General features: G+C 44.8%; 1 protein-coding gene and 1 long non-coding RNA gene across 5 annotated transcripts; one reads left to right on the top strand and one right to left on the bottom strand.

The window, feature by feature from the left end:
* Positions 1 to 10,348: 10,348 nt before the first annotated feature.
* On the bottom strand, positions 10,349 to 12,195 carry Gm35790. Its single transcript, XR_391682.1, has 3 exons — positions 12,165 to 12,195; positions 10,816 to 11,150; positions 10,349 to 10,680 (listed from the first exon to the last, which is right to left on the bottom strand). It is a non-coding gene; the product is annotated as a predicted gene, 35790 (long non-coding RNA).
* On the top strand, positions 11,547 to 16,356 carry 1700080O16Rik (RIKEN cDNA 1700080O16 gene). 4 transcript variants are annotated; one of them, XM_006541552.4, is made up of 6 exons: positions 11,547 to 11,648; positions 12,122 to 12,318; positions 13,974 to 14,067; positions 14,450 to 14,566; positions 14,764 to 14,834; positions 15,180 to 16,356. In XM_006541552.4, exon 6 carries the CDS (start codon positions 15,242 to 15,244, stop codon positions 16,094 to 16,096), a length of 855 nt encoding a protein of 284 aa, XP_006541615.1. In that variant the 5' UTR covers positions 11,547 to 11,648; positions 12,122 to 12,318; positions 13,974 to 14,067; positions 14,450 to 14,566; positions 14,764 to 14,834; positions 15,180 to 15,241; the 3' UTR covers positions 16,097 to 16,356. The 4 variants fall into 4 exon arrangements, with proteins under 4 accessions (XP_006541615.1, XP_030107373.1, XP_006541614.1 ...); XM_030251513.1 differs by lacking the exon at positions 14,450 to 14,566 and having other exon boundaries at positions 11,549 to 11,648; positions 13,974 to 14,139; XM_006541551.4 differs by lacking the exon at positions 14,450 to 14,566 and having other exon boundaries at positions 11,550 to 11,648.
* The last annotated feature ends 1,533 nt before the right edge of the window (positions 16,357 to 17,889 follow it).

The following is a 17,889-nucleotide window of genomic DNA, read 5'->3' as shown; positions in this document are numbered from 1 at the left end:
AAGTTTTTATGTTTATCCACCAAGTACTTTACTAACTTGAACAATCTCTCTAGACCCTAATGGATGTGTTTTCAGTGTAACATATCTGAGTATCATGATATAAAATAATAATTCTGGAATTAGAAGGTTGGATGAGAACTTAAGAAGTCATGTTATTATGGAGTATTTACTGGTGTGGGAATATATTCAGAATCATATTTAAGAAACTATACCCCATAAAAGCAGTTTCTGAAATAGAATATTTGTGTCTGAATGCATTTGCACACATATACGTATATGTGCATATATATATATATACATACATTGTTTTTTCTTTTCATAATATTTTGATTGATTATTTGGGAATTTAACATCATGAACTTTGATCACACTCACATTATAGTCCTCTCAGGTGTGACACCCACCTTGGGACCTCTCCCACCCCCCCAAAAGAAAATAATCAAGTCCAATTTATGTTGCTCATATAATCACTGGAGAACGATCAAACTCCCAGTGGCCAGCCCTTTAAAGAAAACTGAGTCATTCCCCACCCACACCTCCACCAGTAACCATCAATGTGGAGAGCTACACTTCAGCACCATTATCACAATTTTTAAAGAATTACTATTTATTTTATGTATATAAGTACACTGTCCCTGTCTTAGGACACACCAGAAAAGAGCATTGGATTCTATTATAGATGGTTGTGAGCCACCATGTGGTTACTGGAAATTGAACTCAGGATCTCTGGAAGAGCAGTCAGTGCTCTTAACTGCTGAGCCATCTCTCTAGCTCACTTACCACAATTTTTAAGAATTATCCTCAATGGCTTTCTGTCTGAGCTATTAAGTTTTTGGGAGGGGGTGGGGTAAGGGTAGGTGTTGTCACAGGAGCCTCTATGTCCTTCTTTCTCAACTGTGAGTCTGCAGTCATCAACACCATGGCAAAAGCAGCTTCTTTGACTTTACATTCATCAGGACCATGGCCCATAGACTTCCAAATAGTCTCTGGCATCAGCATGTGGCACAGACTTCAACATGATCTCCATTTGGCAGTGCAGCCCAAGAACATCAACACGGCCTTCTGCTGCAGCATAGGTCACAAACACCATCGTAGCTCTCAGTGGCAGCACGGCCTGCAGACATCAACATGGCTTCAGGTGGCAGCACAGACCACGGGCATAATAAGCAGGGCCTTCGGTAGTAACTCAGGCTATGGGTAAACCTGGCACAAGGTGCTGTAAGCCTTGAGACATCCACATGAACTTCAGACTTTAACACAACCCTGGGCAACAGACCATGCACACCAAAGTGACCTCCAGGGGAAGCATGGACCATAGAGGTCTTTCGGGGAGGTCCAATGCAGAAAATGAACTATTTTTCACCTCGGACATCCTGTTGTTGCTCAGGACCAGAATCCAATGGCTGGGGAGAATGTTTTCAGGGGCAGAGTCTGTACAAGCTCCGGGCTGGTGCACATCATCCTGTCAACTCTATTCAGCAATGACACCTTGTCTACCACAGCCTTCTCTCACCTGGCACCACTGTTGTGTCTCTAGTTCTGCCTCTCTCCACTGAGAAATTCCCACTCAGTTCCTTCATCTTTCCCATCTCTCCACCGCGTAGCCACATATTTGTTCATTCTAGTGTCTTTGGAAACTAAAGTGTGTCACATAGGTTTTTTTTTAAAAACAGCTTTACATGCAAATATTTATTGCAGTGAGTTGCTGGTCTGGTTCAAGGTTTATGGTTTCTGAAGCATCATAAATACTGGGCCATTGTTGAGACTTGTCTTGAGACTTTCCCAGAGTCAGGGTGATGTTGCAGCTAGGCACAGTGTCCAGAGGCAGGTTCTTCTCCCTGTTATTGGTGCCTGTTATTGGTGCCAGCAGACCCAAGGCTCATTGGCCTTTGTGTTTGCATACTGCTAGCTGAGAAGCAACCAGCAAAGGGTATAGATTCATCAGTCTCTGATGTGCATGCCTGCCACTCTGGCCATCCATCTTTCCACTTTTGTGAGTCCACCTTTTAAAAGCATCTTCCCATAAGACTTGCCTTTTTTTCTTACTTATTCTAAAGCTATTTGTGGGTTCTTCAGACTCCTTTCCCACCGCTGCATCACCTTTCAAAGCGTCCATTGGTCTCTGAGACTCCTCGGAGCTCCCCAGCAGGTGTGGGTGGCCCTGCCATCTTTTTTCTACATATCCATTGTTTAATGGGAAGTATGTGCACAAAAACCTAACAGTGACTATCTCTAATTAAGAGGTTTGCACATGTGTGTCTGTCTGTGTGTGTGTGTGTGTGTGTGTGTGTGTGCGCGTGCGCACGCGCGTGCAGGTGCATGTGTCCCAGTCCACACCTACAGAGTCTAAATTGGATATGCTCTGCTGTTACTCCCTGCTTTATCCCTCAGACAAAATCTCCTATTGAACCTAAAGATCAATGGTTTTTGGCCAGGCTGGCAGCCAGTTAACACCAATGATCTTCACTCTACCTCCTCTTGCTCCCTCAGTGCTGGGATTACAGCTATATATGGTTAAGTCTGGCATTTTTCTATGTGTTTCCTAGAATCTGAACTCAAGTTCTTAGGCTAACACACCAAATGAGGCTGTCCTCTGAGTCATCTCCTCAGTCCAGATTGCAGGCTTATCTCACTTTCCTTCTTGTTTATCTGTATTAATTTTTCCAGTATGAACATGTACTATTTATAAAAACAAGATGCAATATATAGTGAAATTATGGTGCACTGGTTGGCTTCTGTAAATTTGATGAAAGCCTAAATATATTTGGGAAGAGGGCATCTTTATAAAATACCTTTATAAGACTGACCTAGAGGTAAATCTATGGGGATACTGTTTTGGCTGATGTGGGAGGAGTATATTCTCTGTGGATGGCACCATTTCTGAGCAGGTGGTCCTGAATAATATAGGAAAGCAGGCTAAGTAAGCCATGAAAATCAAGCCAGTAAGCAGCATACTTTCATGGCCTCTACTCAGCTGCTGTCTCCAGATTCCTGCCTTGAGTTCCTGCCTTGATCCCATCAGTGATGAAGTAAGATCTGCGAATGTTAAGATGAAATAAACCCATTCCTCCCCAAGTTGCTTTTGGTCATAATATTTTATCAAAATAATAGAAAACTTAGCTAAGATATATGGATATAGCTAGAAGTTGGGAAGTAGAGGAAAAATTCATTTTAAGGCCATGGGATTAATGAGGGCTTTCTTACACCTTGAATTCATGGTGTGGTTATTGCTTTTCTGTCTTAAAAAAAAAGGTTTCAGTGTATAGAAATTGTATTCTAAATCATTCCTATGCTTTTTAGCAGATAAAATTTATTTGTGGTCACTAATTAAATAATGTGTTCTTGAAGGACAGTATTGTCAGAAGGGACTATGCTGAGCATATGATTCTTCAGCATCTAGAATTGTCTTGATAGGCATAGTAGACCATACATTTACCACCCTGCTGATTGGCTTCATTCTCGAAGTTAGTGCTTCCTTTAATTCTGGTCCTTAGTGCCATGCAGACCCTTCAGAATTTCTGAATCTTCCTATCACTTTGGAAAGTGAGAAGCTCTTGCCATGGTAGTCAGGAAGAACCAAAAGCTCTGCTCTTGGGCATGGCTCCATTTGGCTTCTCATTATATAAGGCTAGAAGAGCAGAGTCTTCAGGGTTGTGAGTATCTGGGCAGGCAGACCCTTTCTCCCTATCTGTTCTCTGAGCATTTGTCCTTTCCTAGAATATATCTCTTCCTCCAGGATATATTTCCTTGATGACAAGGTCAGGATTGGAATGTGGAACTCTGACCCACAATCCATGTGACCACTCAGATTAAGACAGTAGAGAAGAAATTGGGACAAAGGCCAATTGAAGATAGATTGAAACTATTATTTTTTCTATTGTCCTTAGGGATAGCAGAACGCATGCTTACAGCAGTGGCTTGGATTTTAAATTTAGATTGTCTTCTAGTTAACAAGAACAGAATTGAATGCTTTATGTATCTGAAACCTATGTTATGGAGATATAGTAGTCAACAATGTGGATACTATGTTCATATTCTGTTGTGAGGTCTCTCTGAAATCTCATGATAACTTTCCAATTCTGAGCAAACCGAACAAAACTAGGCATATGAACTCTGGAGCGATGACTTGCTGAACATGTTCCACATTTCTTTTTAATGTATGGCCTTTCTCTTTAATCTTGGTTCTCGAGGCTGGCGAGATGGCTCAACAGGTAAGAGCACAGACTGTTCTTCCAAAGGTCCTGGGTTCAAATCCCAGCAACCACATGGTGGCTCACAACCACCCGTGATGAGATCTGACACCCTCTTCTGGTGTGTCTGAAGACAGCTACAGTGTACTTACGTATAATAATCTTGGTTCTTTGTTTCCTTGAGAGTGTCTCTGCCTCTAGGAAATACGCATTTTCATCATCAACACTTGCTCTGCACCATTGATCACCGTCCCATCCTTATGAAAATCTCCCAATGGCCAAGCTTTCAAATTTCTAAAAGAGAAAGTACACACTGCCTAACTTTCATGGTGAGACGAATGAAAGTTTATTCTTGTTAACCACACTTAGGGGGTACAATTTTCTAGTAATAGTAAAACTGAATGTCATTGAAAACGAGGCACTCTCTACTAAATACATCTTTTATGTAAAATGTAACTTGTTTTGTTTACATCTGATTTATATATGAAGTTTTGACTATATTTATATCTTACAAGTGAGTTTCCAGCAAAAACATAACTAAGGTGTGCCCCACATTTAGCTGAAAAATTTCCCCCATATTGGCTTTAAAAATGATGTATATCTGGGGTAAAAATTAACCACTTATCAGTTTTCGTTTGCGGTGAGTTCTAGGTATGTGTCTGTGTGTGTAAAGTGTTTTATTTTATTTTAAATTATGTGTGTATGTTTAACTGTGGGTTTGTACAGGTGAGTGCAGTGCCCCTGGAGGCCAGAAGAGGGCATCGGATCTCCTGGAGTTGTCGTTAACAGGAAGTTGTGAGCTGCCTGACATGGGTGTTGGGAACTGAACTTGTGTGTTCTGTGACAGCAGTATATGCTCTTAACCACCTAATCATCCCTCCAGCCTCAGAGAGGTTTTTATCTGAAGAGAGAGATGTTTTGTTGAGAGAAGTTGGCCTGCAGCTCATGATGCTTTAACGAATCCCCTGGTGTTGAAATCCAAACGATTTCTATTACGCTTTGGAGCTTTTGGAGTTTTTGCTGAACTGAGGTCAGCACTGGAAGAGTGTCCCCTAGCTGCATGCCCTGATAAGCATAGCCTCTTGGTATATCGCCTTAATGGCTAGTGGAACTGCCTCCTGTTCCTCCCCACCGTGACTGTCACTGCTTCAGAAATGCCCCAAAATGGCACTAAATGATGTGCAAACACACCAGATGGATTGCTAATCTCTTTCTATGGCTTCTTAATGGTGCATTCACAGCCCCTTGGAGCAAGCTCAATTTCTCTCCATGCACTCTATTTCCCCGTTTGCAATTTCAGAAGAAATCATTTTGACAAACATATTTTGTGACTTGGATGAGAGGTAATTTATACAATTGCTTACCTACTACAACACCAAGCAGCAACTTCAGTCACAGGAGGATGGATACCTATTCATCAATCACAGCTGAAACACATAAAAGAGCTGAATGTTTTTATGTAGCCAGAGTTAAGAATGAAGGAACTACTTTGGGAAAATCTTGTTTCTCTGGGGTGCGATAGGGGTGGGAGTACAGCGACTAGCATAAACCAAAATCAGCAGTTTGGTGGGGTTTGTTGTTACTGTTGTTTTGTTTCTGTTTTTATTTTTTAAAACAGAGTCTCTTCATTATATGGCTCTACTAGAATTCTCTATGTAGACCAGGCTGTCCTCAAATTCAGAGACCCACCTGCCTCTCCCTCTGGAGTACTTGGATTAAAGGTGTGCACCACCATGCCCAGCCAAAGTCATTACTTTGGGTTTTAACTTTACGTTGCCCATTGGGTCTCAAAGAACCTCATATGAGAAGGCAGGGTGTGGATGGCTGGCACTTGCTTCTAATCTTAGGCAAAAATAGGTGCATGGCTGCAAGGTAAAAGTCAGCTTAGAATATATAGAGATTTCCAGGCATCCCATGGCTCTGAAACGAGAACTTGTCAATAAAGAAATAAACAAACTTCAAATGAGCCCATCTGAGAGCCCAAAACTTGAATTGAACAAATGCCACAGAGCTGAGAGCAAACATTGCCAGGTCATCTGGGATAGGGATGCAGCTGTGGCTCTAATATTTAGGAGGGCCTGGGCAAAGGGGTCATGATGAGACATGGTCACTTCCATAGTAGGGTGAGCTGCATCCTTCCCTATCTATATCTGTTTGGTGAAGGGAGCCCTGTGTACTAGCAAAGGAATCCTGCATTTACTCAGATCTTTTATATTTCAGCCCCAGTACAAATTTTTTCAGAATTTAAAATTTAAAGTTGTATGTATACACATTCTCTCTCTCTCTCTCTCTCTCTCTCTCACACACACACACACACACACACACACACACACACACACATACACACACACACTTTGGACAGAAGAACTCTTATCTCAGGTCGGGAAGGTGTTTGTTTTAGGCCAGTGGTTAGTGACTATGGCTGCCCATTAAAGTGACAGGAACCTTAAAACATCTCAGATGTTCCAGATAGTTGGAATCATAATCTCTAGGCTTAGAACTCAGAAGCCAGGAATTTTTTTTAGCTTCCCCAAGTGATTCTGATGTGCCCACTGCTTTAAGTAGTTTATATGGACGAAGGCAGTGGGCTTTTAAAATCAATGCAGAATGGAATCATCTGGTAATTATTGTTAGCATATGAGAGGATCATGGATTATAGAGGCATACCTTTCCATACATGCATGCAATGTACTCTGTTCATATGCATCCCCACTATTACCTTTCTTATCATTCTCTCTTCTCTCCTCTTTCCCCTTTTCCATATCCATAAGAGTTGGTGAATATTGCTGAAATGAATGGTTGGGGCCTGAAGTTGGTAGAGTTAGTGCTTGCCTGGCATATATGAAATCCTAGGCTTGCTCTTCAGCCCCACATAAATCGCTGTATGGTGACTCATGTCTGTAATCCAAGAATTTGGTACATAGAAGCAGACGGATTAAAAATTCAAGGTCTAGCCGGGTGTGGCGGCATATGCCTTTAATCCCAGCACTTGGGAGGCAGAGGTAGGCAGATTTCTGAGTTCGAGGCCAGCAGGGTCTACATGGAGAGACCCTGTCTCAAAATAAAATAAAATAAAATAAAAATAAATAAATAAATTCAAGGTCTAGGGCTGGAGAGATGGCTCAGCAGTTAAGAGCACTGACTGCTCTTCCAGAGGTCCTGAGTTCAATTCCCAGCAACCACATGGAGGCTTACAACCATCTGTAATGGGATCCTTCTTCTGGTGTGACTGAAGACAGCTACAGTGTACTCATATAAATAAAATAAATAAATTAAAATTAAAGGTCTAGTTGTGACTCAGAAAATTGGGAATATGGAACCTGGAGAGGTCACCTCCTGTAGTCAGGCAGGAACCCACTCATAAAACCTTTGCCTCAAAATTTATCCTGTCTACAAGAAATGCAGGGATGGGGGAATGAAACAGAGACTAGAGGAATATCAAAGCAATAACAGGCTTAACTAGAGACCCATCCCATGGGTAATTACCAATCTTTGACACTATTAATGATACTCTGTTATGCTTGCAGCTGTCTTCTGAGAGGCTCCACCCAGCAGTTGACTCAGATGGATGCAGAGACCTACAGCCAGATAGTGGTTGGAGCTTGGGGACTCTTAGGGAAGAAAAGGAGAAAAGATTGTGGGCCCCCAAAGGGGATAGGAACACCACAGAAAGACCAACAGAGTCAACTCACCTGGACCCTTGGGGATCTCAGAGACGGAACCACCAACCAAAAAACATACATGAGCTGGACCTAGGCCTTCCTTCACACATGCAGCAGATATGCAGCTTGGTCTTCATATGGGTCCCGAACAACTGGAGTGGCAGCTATCCCAAAAGCTGTTGCCTATCCATAGGATATGTTCTAGCTAGGCTGCCTTGTCTGGTCTTAGTGGGAGAGGATGTGTCAGACTCCACAGAGACTTGAAGTCCCAGCGTAGGGGGATGCCCAGGGGAGCCCCATCCTCTTGTAGGAGAAGGGATGCAGGAGAATTGTGTGTGTGTGTGTGTGGGGGGGGTGACCAGAAGAGGGGCAGTGAGTGGGATGTAAAGCGAATGTATAAATAAATACATGAAAGAAAACTATCAATAAACCCCTTGAAATCATCCCCATTTTCTGTCTCTAAGTATTCTCCTAGCAGAGGTACTTCAGACTCTTCAGCATTGGTGGTTCACTCAGTACTCAAAATCCCAATGTGATATCTAAAAGGACACGTTCCTTGTAACCCTGACGCAGTGACCTCCCCTCAGAAGTATGCAGCAGCCCTGACTATCTGCTTTGTTATGATATGACTAACTGCTTTTTTGCTTCTGCAACCTGCTTGTGCAGACACTCAAGGTTCTTTCTGACATTGCCATGACTACCTAATCTTGGCAGAGCACAATGGCCCCTTGCTCGCTTGTGCAGATACTCAAGGGCTCTGTGAGGTTTTCACCTTTAAAATCTCTTCCTTCACCTGACCCCCAATCTTCACGGCTCAGAGATGGCTGTCCTGCTAGCAGTCTCAATAAATGAAAATTATTAAAATCAAGATTGAGTCTGTGGTCCTTTCCTAGAGTCTCAAACATCATAATATTACCATCAGGTGTCAACCCTTAGTCTTCCAAGAATTGATAGCACCCTATCAATTCCCTTATGTTGATCCTGAAAAGATCTGGCTACCCCTAAAGCACCTTGTTTAAACTCTTGCTTAAAAACAGCTTAGAAATTCTTGGTAGCTCAATCTCCTAAAAATGTAGACTAGGACCCATGAGAGGGAGGGAATTCTGCCTCATGGGTCACCATATCATCACTGCAGATACCTCCTTCTCCACCTCCACCCAGAGCCCTGGAAAGGTCGTTCTTCCCCCCTGAAGACACCTAGCCCTGGGACTCTGCCAGAGACTGGTTTAATTTTATACTTCTTTTTGCTCCAAAGCTAATTAAGAATGAAATGAAATCATCTGCAAAACAGCTATTTCTTTTTTAAATATTGAGGTTTCTGGACAGAAGGAGAAGTAAGACTAAATAAAGATGAAGTCAGGAGCCAATTTGACCTTTATTCTGAGTGTCTGAAGAGTTGTATACCTAAGACAAGAATGGTAATTTCCCACCAGTTGTTCATGGAAGCAGCAGTATTTCCAAATGATGAGGAAGAAACTGTTCCAGGGCATCTTCAAGAGGGCAAGAAAGCAACAGAAATCCTCCACAACACCCAAGCAATGTGTGTCACAAGGGGACCTTCTGTCAGGAGTGGCAAATGTCTTCCTGGCTCTGAGGCTCCAATGTGTTCACTGGTGGAGCAGAGAGTCCAGAATGACAGTTTCTCTGTTTAGTATATCTGTCATCATTTGTGGGTTTCCTGCACTGTGACAGATCAAATTTAAAATGACCCAGAAAATTCCTACAGTGAGTAAGATATCTGATATAGTGAAATGGAGAAGACAACAAATGAAATGATTTTTACAGATTTACAGTGGCCTGTGGGGGAAAAACAAGAAAAACAGGTTATTGTTTGGTGTTGAGAGACAGTGACGCTGGCTGCATTGTAAAGAATGGTCATAAAAGCAATGTCTCAGGACTTGTTGGGCTCTGACTTGAATGTTGGAAAGAAAGAAGCCTTACGAAGTTCTTGGAGGGAACACTTTTCAAGCTGAGGTGAATTCCAAGGGCTTGATGAGGAATCAGTGCATGCAAAGAGCAGGAAGGAGGAGGCTAAAGGATCTGGGATAAAACAGCATGGTCACATCTGGAAAAGCAAACATTTGCACTAGATGTCCACTCTGATTGGGCCAGCATGGACCACAGAATAGAATGTACTAACTGAATATACTGAGATCACATGGTATTCATCTGGAAATAGACATGGGGTGAGTAGCTAGAATCAGGGTTAGCAGACACATCTGGTTCTCCTAGTTAGACTGATGGGTGGTGAGAAGGCTTTATGAAGCAGGAGGCTAAGGAGTTCAGACCCAGAATTAGACATTTTGACCTGCAGTTGTACAGGGGGCCCCTTAAAGGGTAATGGAGTCTATTACTTTGGAATAAAGTCCAGCAGGGTTCCAGGAAGTGAGGAAAATAAGGAAGGGCTTGAAAATTGAAGCTGAGGGTAGACATTCACACACACAGAGGATCCCCATAATGCAGCAACTGCCTCTTTTGTCAGTCCTGTGCACACAGGGCACAGCCCAGTAGGAATGAGGCACTCTTCCAGTTCAGCAGAAAGAGAGTGCTGGGAGGGAGGGTCTTGACCATGAAGACTAAAGTTCATAGAGCATAGGGTCTATATCTTAACTGGAGCTAAGGTGGAGGCAATTTGAGAACACACAGGATACCTCAGAACAGCCTGTTCTACAGCTGTCAGGCCACAATGGCTCTGGGCAGGTTTTCAGATGTTACAGTCACTGAACTGGGCCTCGTCGGATGAGAGAAGGAAAGCACTCATCTAAGATCTCCACTTGAGTTGTGTGAAAAAGGAAGGGCCTGGGCCTTTCCAGAAGTCATGTGGACACCTGAAGGAGACAAAAGTGCCCCTAATATGCACAGGGTGACCTCATCTAACCCAGCGGTCCCTATGTTGTGCAGACATTTTAACTAATGGAGTTACAGGTAGGTGTGAGCCTCTCCCCCCACACCCCACAGCTTACCTCTTCATACATGGACTGTGGCCCCTAGTGTGCAGAGGGCCTGAGTCCCTTCAGAGTCAGGCTGAGAGCTGGAGGGTGGTCCGAGGAAGCCTCACTCCAGGTAGAGGTTCAGCAAACCATGGACCTTCCCAGAGTGGCAACAGACTGGGGTTGTATACATCACACTTGTGGCCCCTCTGGGTTCGGGGAGTCTGTAGGAGCCAGGCACTGGCTTCCTTGATTGTTTGACAGTGCCACAGTCTCCTGGAGTCGAGGTGATGGCTCCCTGTTGTCTGCAGATAGTCTGATCCACATAGAGGGACTGAAATGAATGAAGCTGCTCCCCTGAGGTAAGCCTGGAATGAGGTTGTAACCCTTAGGCATGACTGTGTCCCCAGCTCCATTGTGCATCCCAGGACTCTGCACACAGATGACAATTTCTGAGATTTCCTGAATAGCTATAGATAGGGCCTGGTCTATTTCAGGGACAAGATGGGAACAGGGAGTGGATTATGGAAGCCCCAGACCAGATACACAGGCCTTGTTTGATCCAGCACTATCCATGCAGATGTCCCTGCACCTACTGGGGGCTATCTTGTCAGGATGAGCCCTGTGGAGATTTTTCTATCCCCAAACTCATCCATGATTTGGGGACCATTCTGTGACCCTGACTGCCCCTCCCCCCACCTTTTAGCATCCAAATCCTGGTTCCTGGGAAACTAAGAACCATCTTGTGACGTTTCCGGAAGGGAGAGGACCTTGCCGTGCTTCCTGAGTGGAGGCAAGTGCTTAAGAAGGAAAGAAATGGACCTTGCAGGAGCGCTGGTCACCAAATGAGGCAGCTGGTTCCTGAGGTCAGCCCCAGAAACAAGTGGGGTCCACATTACACTTCCCTGGCAGGCACTCTGGAAGGCACCGTGTTTGGTCTTTCCCCGAGGGATGGGCTGCCTATATAGCAGAAGAAAGTAGGTCCCGAGAGTGGACTATGGAAGCTTGGCTGTGGTTAGAGGGACCCCAAGAATACATAGTTCAGTCAGTGTGGAGTGTGCTTCCTCATATGTGGTCTTGCAGAAATGGGCACCTTCCCCTCCCTCCAGTCTGTGGAAATCAGTCCACGGGGTCTATCTTAGAGGTTCCCAGAGAAGAGGGGACAAATGACTTTCTTGGTCAATATGCAAATCAGGGCTTCAGAGCCCAAGCACACAAGTCTAGAGTCAGCTAGTTTGTATCTTGTTGAGGGTCCTACAGCAAAGTTGAGTGTGAATGTGGGACTAAGGCCCCTCAAGCCTCTGCTTCACCATCTACAACGGAATCCATGTTCGCACAGGCATCCGGGAACTTGGGGGCCTTGGAGCCATTTTGGGAAGTACCTGAAAGGAAACAGCCAGGCCGCTCTTCCTGCATCCGGGAAATTGAGATTGTCAGAGCCATTTGTGACGTAAGCGGTCCTGCATCCGGGGACTCAGGCCGGCCGTTAGGAGCAGCCATCAGGGTGCCGGTTTATGCCACACATTCTGAGTCCAGGTAAGTGATTTTTAGGGTTGTCAAAGGCCCTTTTCGGGATAGAATGTTGATGGGTTTTAGCATAGGATAGTCCAGTGTTGACACTGGTTAACGTTAGAGGGACTTAATAGTATAAGTGACTTGCTGGGAGCCGATTTCACAGGTCCAACGGCCACCGGGTCCAGTGGGCACATTCCGGAGACAAGTCCCACAGTGTTTTAGCTGTAACAAGGTCGAGAAAACAGCACCAAATGGGCCCATTTGACAGAATCAGCCCTTTGCCTAGCTACTTACTATGGAAACAAAGAAAAAGGAGTGGTTTTTAGAAGTTAGGTTATCCATAACAGCCGCTTCGCATTCGTGGTATTTGTGGCACGCAAGAGGACAGTAGAAGCCCCATTCTATCTAGGACACAACCGAATGGTAGTCCCATTACTGTGTACTTTGGAGAATAGGTCTACGCCACACCCTCATCTGGGGCTCAGGCGTGGAAACATCTTGGAGTTTAAGAAAGACGAGAGGCCCAAGCCAGACACTAGAGAGATAGAAAGTCCGGAACAATCAAGCTGCAGTTGTGTTCTTTTGACAGTTAAACAAACAGACTTAGGCTGACTTGAGGTGTTAACCCTTCCCAGGCTTCCGCATCTATCGCCTAGGATTTGACCGTGTGAGAGCCAAGGCTTTAGGTTCTTGCTGCTTATTGGACGCCTGAGTGCCCACTTGTTGGGATAAGCCCCTTCCCATTCTTTTTTTTTTCCCTGTCATTTTTAGTTTGCAGTTGCGTTTTGTATACAGGGTGTATAGAACATTCCCAGGTCCCTGAAAGACCATTTTAAATGAAACACTGATGGTGAACCTCTTAAAGTGTTACAACTGTATATTGAGAGAGAATGGGAAGCGAGGCACTTGGTCCTGTGAAGGCCTAGGGTAGTGAGGTGGGTAGGTGAGTGGGTGCAGGAACGCCCTCATAGAGGCAGGGGGAGGATGGAAGGGATAGGGGGTTTGTGGAGGGGAAACTGGGAAGGGGGATAACACTTGAAATGTAAATAAATAAAATAACCAATTAAAAATAACCCAAAATAAATAAATTTAAAAAAAGAGAGAGAGAAGTTCCAGAAGGGGAGGGCCAGTCTCTCAGAGGAAAGGTGACAGCTAGTGGGTTCTGAATTAATGCAGCCTGATATCTAGTATGGCCCAAGTTAAAAAATAGTAGCATCCTTGGCATTCAGAGCACAGGTAGGCCTTTATATCCCCTTGTGTCCTGGGAGGCCTTAAGGAGGTTAGACTGACGCAGTATGCCTTTGCTTCAGCCTGTAGTATGAGAATGAGGAAAACTGTTTATCCTGGGAGTAAGACGTCAGGTAACTAGGGGTAGGAACTAGGACAACCAAGGAGGAGCAGTAAACCTCTGATAAAAGTTGTGCAAAAGGTTCCAGCTCTGTAGCACAGAATGTTAGTGGGAGGGCCACTGTAGACCAAAGAGGTCCTCTCTGACTCGTGGTTTCAGTGGTAAGTTTGTGCTCAGAGGTAGCTTGGGCTTGAAAAAATAGAACTGAGAGTCTGGAAGAGGTGTGTGGAGACTCTGCAAGAAAATGCAGGGCCTTTGCCAGTCTTGAGAAGCCCGTGTTCAGGTAGATCCAGACGCAATACATCCTGACTCCTGTCTCCTCTCTCAGAAATGTGAGCCTGTCAAGTCTGGAGTACAGCCGGAGCCCAGAAGGTACCTGTCATCTGCATCAAAGGAGGTATCAGTTTTGACCAGGAATCCAGGTAAGCTATCATGGTCAAAAACGAACATGTGAAGAGGACCCCGCTCCCCAAACAGAAGACTTCATAAAGCATGTATGCCCTGGTTCCAATGCCTGGAGAGCCCTGAGAGTGTGTGGGGGCGGGGGAGGGGGGGTACTGCCCATGCCCTGCACGAAAAGCAGGGATGTCAAGACGGAGAGCTAAGATGCCACTCAGTTGGACTTTGGGAATGCTTATCTCAGCAGAAATGAGCCCAGGACAGGTAGCCATCTCTGCAGATCCCGCACAGGGAGTGATAGACTCTGTTAGAGGCTCAGTTCTCCTGAGAGGATTACAGGATCTCAGAGTGTGGAACTTCACCAGAGTGGGAGTCCTCCTTTGAACACCGTTCTTGGTTAAATAGGCACCTGGGAAGTTTCAGGAGAGGATCCCAGGGGTTGGCTGCAAGAGTCTCCATTCCAGAGCAGTGGCTCCTCAAGAGACTTTCCCGAGGCACTGTCACACCAACAGTCCAGAGCAGGTCTGTTCAAAGCCCCCTGCCTTGGTTCCAGGCAGGAGGATAAAAGGGGCTGAAGGGCCTGCTTCTGGTCTGTGAGGGAAAGTCAGGTCTGTGAGGACACATGGTGGGAGTTGAGAGTCCCTTCCTCCATAGAGTCCTCACTAACGAAGGCATTTGGGGTGGATTCCTTCCCCTCTCCTGTTCTGTCTTTCTCACAGAATAGCCTCTTGCCTTAAGAACCTGGACAGTAAACATGCGTGGAACCTGGTAGACCTAACCATCCTTCAAGGTGAGAATCGGGCTGGTGTACTGTTTTAGCACAAATGAACCACACTGAATTGAGCTACTTCTTTAAGTGACTCCTGAACAGGTATAACGGGTGGAAGGTGCCCTCGCTACCTTCTGCTTCACTTCTGAGTCACAGAAACTTGCTCTGAGAATTTAGCTCAGGCAAGAGGAGGAATGCACAGGGGGAGCCATGTCTATTCTTCCTTGAGGCCATCAGAGGCACATGCTGGAACTTTGTCCCTTGGCCTTAGAGCATCCCCGAAGTGAAATCCCGTAACCTGGGGTTTTGTGAGCTGCCCAAGGCACAGCTTTCAGAGTCTGCTCATTCCTTTCCTTTCTCTCTCAGACCTGTGAGTTCATCCCTGTCAGCTGCACATTTTCCTGCATCTGTTTCCAAAGAAACCCAGCATGGATCCTCCCGACAACAGCCGGAATGTCAACCAGGACAGCACTCATTCTGAAAGGGAGACAAGAGACCTGGAGGCAGGCGAAGAAGAGGCCAGCACCTCAGGAGATGTACTGGGTTCATCCCAGGGTGCTCAGAGAGCTTCCTTTCCTTCCACTGCAGGGGTACCATCTGTTGAGGCCTCTGGCAGCCAAATAGAGTTTTACCCAGACATCCTTAGGCAGCAGATACTCAATAGTAAAACAATTGACTTAATTCTCTTCTTGATCCTTAAGTATAGGAGAAAGCAGCAGACATGTAAGGCAGAGATTCTGTATATGGTCATCCGAGGTTATGAGGATCACTTCCCTGCCATCTTTACTAAGGCATCTGAATGCTTGAGGCTGACGTTTGGCCTTGAAATAATAGAAAGAAATCCCCGTGTCCACTCCTACTCTCTTGTCAATGCCCTCGGGCTCACCTATGATGGTATGCTTCATGGTTTTCGAGGCGTACCAAAGATAGGCTTACTAATCATCGTGCTATGCATCATCTTTATACAGGACAATTGTGCCAGCGAGCAGGAGTTGTGGCGTATATTGAATAACATGGGGCTGTATGCAGGGAGAGATCATTTCATATATGGGGACCCAGGTGTTCTTATAACTGAACATTTTGTGCAGGAAGGATATCTAGAATGCAGACAGGTGCCAGGCAGTGATCCTCCTACCAGAGAGTATCTGTGGGGGCCGAGGGCACATGCTGAAACCACCAAAATGAAAGTATTAAAGCATTTTGCCAGCATCGTTAAACAGGATCCCAGATCCTACCCAACTAGGTATGCAGATGCTTTGAAAGATGAGATAGACAGGACCTAGGCCAGGTTCCCCCAACAGATGGTACTATGCTCTGGCTAGCACACATTCCAGCACACTGGCCATTCCCATCCAACATCAGGCCAGGCAGAGTCTACGTACTGTTCCCTTATTTGAGAGCTGGAAAGAGGGAGCTGTGAACTATTCCATTCTTCCTGTACTGACTGTGACTCAGGCTTTCTTGTTATGAAATGTTGCTACTTGTACTCCAAGGCTCATTATCTGGACAGTTTTAAGATCATAAATGTCAACAACGCACCTACTTCTGTTGCTCCGTTTCATTATTTTAATATTTTATAAATAAGTGAGAATGACGTATGTCTAATTTCTAAAATATTTTAAGATACCATGGCATTCTAATAGGAATTACCCAGGCAATGGGAAAGAACATGGCATAAAATTATTTTGATTGCTGTATTAGTTTTATTCTCCTGATCTGGTTAGCTAATTAAAATGAAAGCTAGTGTTAGGTGAATGCATTCTCTTTCCTAGGCCTTTACTGAGTACCAGCTGCTCTGTGAGAGGTACTATGTTAGCAGGGAGACTGCAGAAAAGGTTATCCATCCTTTTCTATGAAAAGATGAAGTTCAACCACAACACCCCTGTCAGCAAGACAAGTGAGACTTCCCTTTATATCACACATATAAGTACAGGAAGGCTGCAGAGGGGTTTCCTGGGGCAAGTAGTCGCTTGTCAGTGGTATAGAACCAAAGCAGTAATAGGTCTTCGAAATAGTTAGCTAGAACCAGGTCCTTGGAAGGTGTCAATGGCTCAGGGCTGAGAGGATGGAAAAACTACTCTGAGCTGTCATTGTTGGTGACATGGAGGGCTCTGGCTGGGTGTCACTCGGTGACTGAATACTTGGATAACACAGTCAGGAAGGTTGTATCACTAGCACCTAAATATGGATACCAAAATGTGTAGAGAGGAATCCTGTCCTGTTACGAGAACTCCGGATGAACAAAGCACATGTAGCACGTGGTTTTCCCCTGCCCTTAGTATAAGAGATTCCTCACACCTAGGGTAGGATCATAGGAATGTGAGGCTTAGAACTTCGAAGGTCCTCTTCTGCCTCCCTGGTCAGGAGAGACACAGCCAACTACCAACATCACTGTTTGTGTTGTGTATAGTGTTTTGCCTGCATGTGAAGTATACCATATGTGACCCTGGTGTCCACGGAGGACAAAAGAGGGAGCCAGAGTTACACCTCTGGCTCATTTCATGGAGCTAGAGTTACAGCTAGTTGCTAATGCCCATGTGAGTGCTGGAAACGTCTTTCTCCTCTGCAAGAGCAGCAAGTGCTTAGCCAAAGCTCTATCCCCAGACCAATTGAAGGTTTTAAAAAAAATCACTTGTGTATGTGAGTGTGAGCATGGATGTGTGCATGCCTGGGTGTTTGTGGGGATGCCAGAGGACATCTTTCAAGTTGCCCCTTCTGCTCCATAGAAGGTTTCTGTCTTCCCTGAGCTTACCTTAAGGAGTGCTCATATTTTAAAAAAAAATTTGTTTATCAAGCCTCTACTATGACAAAAAATATGGTATCTACAACCTTTTTCTACATTATGGATTTCAAAACAGACTACAATTTAACATGTTGAAAATCTATCTCTTTTTGGTAAACTTAATAAGATTCTTGTAAGCTTCAGGAAACCCACTTGGATCTACCTCTTATGGATCAAGTGGACTCACTTCTGGGTACGTACTTCTGTCAGTCAGCCTGGTTGCCTATTCCAGAGGGTGAGATTCCTTCGTGGTTTTAGGACTCCCATCTCCAACCACCAAGACCAGGGGCCTAA

This window comes from Mus musculus, chromosome X, assembly GCF_000001635.26.
Source record: "Mus musculus strain C57BL/6J chromosome X, GRCm38.p6 C57BL/6J".
NCBI classification, from domain to species: domain Eukaryota; kingdom Metazoa; phylum Chordata; class Mammalia; order Rodentia; family Muridae; genus Mus; species Mus musculus.
Note: the sequence above shows the minus strand (reverse complement) of the source record. Positions and strands in the feature narration are given on the sequence as shown.